Raw genomic sequence first — 4,826 nt, 5'->3', positions numbered from 1 at the left:
TATATATATATATATATATATATATATTTAAGGGATTTTAGGGAAAACAGTGAAACAAAGCATACTCTTAATAACTGGAAATTATATTGACTTTTTCTGTAGTATAGCATTTTCTACTGAATTACTTATTTTTAGATGCAAATACTCATTACATTTATTTTTTCGACCCGTCTTATCCACATCAGTGATGAAGAAATTGAAGATGTGTCTCTGTTAGTTACAGGATGAGGAACGCAGACGGCAGCAGCAGCTGGAAGAAATGCGCAAACGAGAAGCTGAGGACAGGGCCAGGCAAGAAGAAGAGCGCCGACAGCAAGAGGAGGAGCGGACCAGGAGAGAGGCAGAAGAAAAGGTTGTGGTCTTCTGAGTGCTGCAGGGGTTCTTGTGGGCCTCTTCTCCTGAGCCGGGCCAGGGACAGCTCAGCGCTGGCTCAGCAGGGGTTAAACGCGCCAGCCCGAGTGGTAATGGTCATGGCCCAGGGCTTCAGTTTATCCAATATAAAAGAAAAAGTGATTAAACAAATTAAGCTCCAGCCCATTTGTGGTGGCTGGAGTTGACTGGTTTTAACAAAATAGTACTGTAGGCTTAGGGGCTGAAGGTTTTTAGCAGTGGCAACGGCCTTCAGAGCCTTTTCTGAAAGTTAGGGCAGAAATCAGTTACCTCCTGGTTTTCTTCAGCCCCCGCAATGCAATTAGCCTATCTTATTATAATGGCTGAGTTAGTGGTGTTGGGTTTTGCTGTGTCTCAGAGACAGCAGTTAAATATCTTTGCAGTAATTGTTTTATATATATAGAGAGAGAAATATGAAATACAGTGGAGTGGAGATGAGTACTCCGTATTTGGAGTCTATATGTTTGTTTGGACTGTGGGAGGAAAGGGAACTGGCTTAATTGCTTTCTAGAAAGGAAGTAAATAATTTCAACAGAAAGTCACTGTGCAATGAGATCCTAAAAATTCAGGCATCTTAAGTTCCTTCAGAACATTAGACATAAATTTGAGAAGCTTTATCACCAAAACTGGAAGATGAAGCACCTCATTTGACTCTAAGCACATTTAAGACAATTATTTTTCTTTAGATTGAGGACTTGCCTAAACTGGGCGTGGTGATAGGTGAGAAGTGAGGAAGGTGTATCTGGACTGAGAAAAGTATTTAAAAATACACTGTAGGAAGCTTATTTTTAAAACAGCCAAAAAAACCCAACCAAGGCTTTCTTAATTTCTTAATGATATTTGGATTACAGACTTGAAAGGGTTTTCACTGACAAATCTTGACTGAGACACTTGTACATCTACTCAGAACTCAGTACTATCTGACCACTGCAGTGCTTTTAGAGTAGTACAACAGGATGAGTTTCATGGTTTTGCTCTAGATGAACATGAGCACATATACTTATTTTTTTAGGATAACTGACTCATGGTGTTGAGCAGATAAGGTGGATTTTTTTAAACACGTGGATTAAAAACAGAGAGGATCGTTGTTCAGAATGTCACACATTCCCAGCAGAAGTTATACTTTTGCATGCAGCAAAACTACAAAGTAGCTTTTTTAAGATGGTAGTTAATTTTCCTCTCCCACAGACTCTTTATAGCTTCACTAAATCTGCCCCTTATTAGCTGCAGCTACGTTTTGAGTAATAAATGCTGGGATCGCACTTAGTTCACACAGGCAGTTGCCTTCGTTACCACAGGCAGTGTTAAATCTGGAAATAACAGCAATGCTGTGCTACAGGACGACTGCCTTTATTTTTTCATAGTAGTAAATATTCTTTGTATGAGTCCGTATAGATGCCCTGCTCATTGCCAGAAAAGGAGACCAAAAAATATGTTTGTAGCTCGATGATGGAAGACTGAACTCTCTCTCAGCCTGAAATGCCTGTCTTTCTGACCACTGTGTTTTGTGTTTCCTCTGGGCCTACAGAGGCGGCAGGAAGAGGAGTATTACAGTCGCTTAGAGGCCGAAAGGCGCAGGCAGCACGATGAAGCAGAGCGACGATTGCTGGAACCTGACGAGCCTGGTCTGTACAGACCTCCACTTCCACGGGAATATGAACTCCCATCCCCAACCCCTTCATCTAATGCTCCTCCTCCCCCACCTCAGCGAAACACCTCTTACCTCAAAACACAGGTCCTCTCCCCTGACACGATTTATACTGCCAAGTTTGTTGCATACAATGATGATGATGAGGAGGAGGAGGATTCCAATCTAGCAGGTCAGGATAAGTACTCCAGCACAAGAAAATCTTATGGTGACTTTCCTCCTGCCACCCTTAAGCCACAGCAGCCCTCCCGCCAGCCTCGCCCAGTTTCAGATGGCCTCTTTCTTTCCAACTCATTCCAGTCATCTCCAGTCAATGCCAACAGTACTGCTGCCAAAAAAAGCCAGCCCCCACCCCCACCAAACAAACCGAGTTTCATCCATGCCAGCAGCTCTAAAGGTAGACACCATGAAATCAATCATCTCTACAGAACTGTCCTCACGTTTTCCACTCTGGTGCTGTAGATCGAATCGCTTACTTCGTGATTTATTTCTTTCCCCACTTAATCACTATTTTCACTGTGGTGATCTAACTTAAATCTTGGTATTAATACAGATCCTTCAGTTTTTAATTGTCTTGATCTCTCAAATTTCCTTGTTCCTTACCCAAACTCTTCAGAAGCAAAAATTCCATCTTTCTCACAATGAATCAGAAATTATTTTAACTGTTACTCAACCAATTCAAAGTACTGTTGGTTTTGGCTTTCACTCTGTACCTTTCAGTGATTTGTTTTGTATGACTGACCACTGGTTACTCGGGGCATCTGGAAGTGCACCTTTCTTCAACACAGGAAACCTTTTCTAATGGGTTCGTGGACAGAGCTTATATTCTGCTTTTGTTACTGGTACCAGGGTCTCTTTTAATAGTGTGTGCAAATGGCTTTAAAAATTACCTTTATAGATGTAGTTCTTAAACATACAAGCACCAAGAGACATAAAGGACATGCAGTTAGTTTCATGTATTAGGTACCATTCCTGTACTTCTGGTTTGTACAGTGCAGTTTTCTTGCAAAGAGAGACAAAAATCTAAATTTAATCTTGGGGCTTTTGCCTTACTCCTTCGCTCCCCTTCTGCACCCCTGTATTTTTTTGTTTCCTCATCTTGTTTCTTTTATAACTCCGAGTGGGCAACCATAATGGAGTTTAATTTCAAGTAGAGCGCTAGCTGCTAGTAACTTCAGCACCGTATTTTATCTGCAGCACACTAATTTAGCTACACTCATGAATTCAAAGCTAATTCAGTCCAAAGTTTCATGCTAAAATTTTTGAACTGCTGCCATATAGGAGAAATCTTACATACTTTACCCTTTGAATATGTGTCTATGTAGATCTCATTCTTAATAATTTTGCAGTTTATTAATGTAAGATTTTATCTTTAAATAGCAGCATCTGCCACCATTTCCTCTACATTTGTTTTCTTCTATATTCTTCTGAAGGGAATGGTGGCTTTGACATTGCCCTAGTTCATTCTTTTTACTTATGGTGGAAGTCAACAAGTGCCTGGCAATAAAATCATCCTTCTAAAATGTGACGGGTAGCAAGTCACCTGAGATAGCAAGGGACAGTGCTTATGCTGGCTTCTGGCCTAATGGCTAACCTGCTTACTGGATTTGAGTCTCAGTGACAAATGTGGAAGCCTACAATACAGTATGTTGCTGGCCACCTTAACAAATGACAAGACTCACTTACTTTCTTTAATCAGAGGTGTGGTACACCCTGGTCAGAGGGAGCAGACAAGCCTCAGAATAGGTTCCATCTATCAAAAGCACTTCTAATCCAGCTGCAGTAGTGTCTGAATCTACTTTTGATATGTTTGAGACCATGCAGGTACAGGTACATGATCCTCTGTCTGCATCCTTTCAACTGAGGCTCAAGTCATTGTTTTCCAGCAAGGCATCCTTCCCTTTGCAGGGCACACTGGCCTCTGCTCCAGCTGGGCTGCTTCCAGTGCCGCAGAGAAGCTCTGCACAGCGTTATGTATTTTAATGCTGCTGAAGGGACAGTAGTTCAGCTCAGTTACAATTACTGTCTAACTAATACAGGTGATGTTTAGCAGTCTCACTGTTTGGGGTCAGTACAGCACCCATATTGCCTAAAAAGTATCGACACTGATACTTATGTAAAGGAGAAATCAAAAACATGTTTGTTTACCTTGGTGCTGCCTGTGAGATCTAGTGATATAGTAGTCCATATGGATCCTGCAACCTTGTCTGTCACTCCTGTCTGGTGCTCTTACAGGTCTCAAATCTTAAAGGAAGGTTTTAGCTTTTTAGTGTGTTATTAGATTGGAGTGTAAGTAGGCACACTATACGCTACCTGCTACCATTGCAATGCAAATAATTCTATCACACCTACCTACCGTGCATGTGAGCCCACTGAAACCCACAATCAGTGAAACCAGATCATGGTTTTGTAGCAGAAGGACTCTAGCTTTTGAGCACCTTATATCACACAGAATTTACGAGTTAAAATAAGATTAAAGACAGGAAATACGTGGAAAAGTTTCTCTTTAAACACAATGACTGCGTTGTCAGCTTGCTCTTAGGAATATTCTGAAACAGCAGGCTTCTGACGTGAAACCTTTGTACTGTTATGTACTGAATTTTTTGTTCTTTCAAAGGACTTCAGTTTTCTAAAAATTCCTACTTGAAACTGACTACAATAGAGTGTAAAATGTGCCTTCCATCACAACACTTAGGCTTCCAAAGGCCCTTGCTTCCCTTCCTTATTTGGCACTTTGAAGGCTGTACATATAATGAATTAAGTAACTCTCGAACCATCAGTCACAAAT

The 4,826-nt window shown here is 41.1% G+C and overlaps 1 protein-coding gene across 1 annotated transcript in view; it reads left to right on the top strand.

The window, feature by feature from the left end:
- Positions 1-223: 223 nt before the first annotated feature.
- The window catches only part of LOC104548505 (afadin-like), a gene marked incomplete at its 5' end in the record, with an annotated part of 8,390 nt that continues 3,787 nt past the window's right edge, over positions 224-4,826 (top strand). The window contains 2 exons of the mRNA XM_010194536.1: positions 224-352; positions 1,919-2,015. Coding sequence (XP_010192838.1) covers positions 224-352; positions 1,919-2,015 — 226 coding nt within the window. The remainder of the gene's footprint in view (positions 353-1,918; positions 2,016-4,826) is intronic.

Source organism: Mesitornis unicolor, unplaced genomic scaffold (assembly GCF_000695765.1).
Source record: "Mesitornis unicolor isolate BGI_N332 unplaced genomic scaffold, ASM69576v1 scaffold40431, whole genome shotgun sequence".
In the NCBI taxonomy this organism is placed as follows: domain Eukaryota; kingdom Metazoa; phylum Chordata; class Aves; order Mesitornithiformes; family Mesitornithidae; genus Mesitornis; species Mesitornis unicolor.
This window is presented reverse-complemented; position numbering and strand designations above follow the sequence as displayed.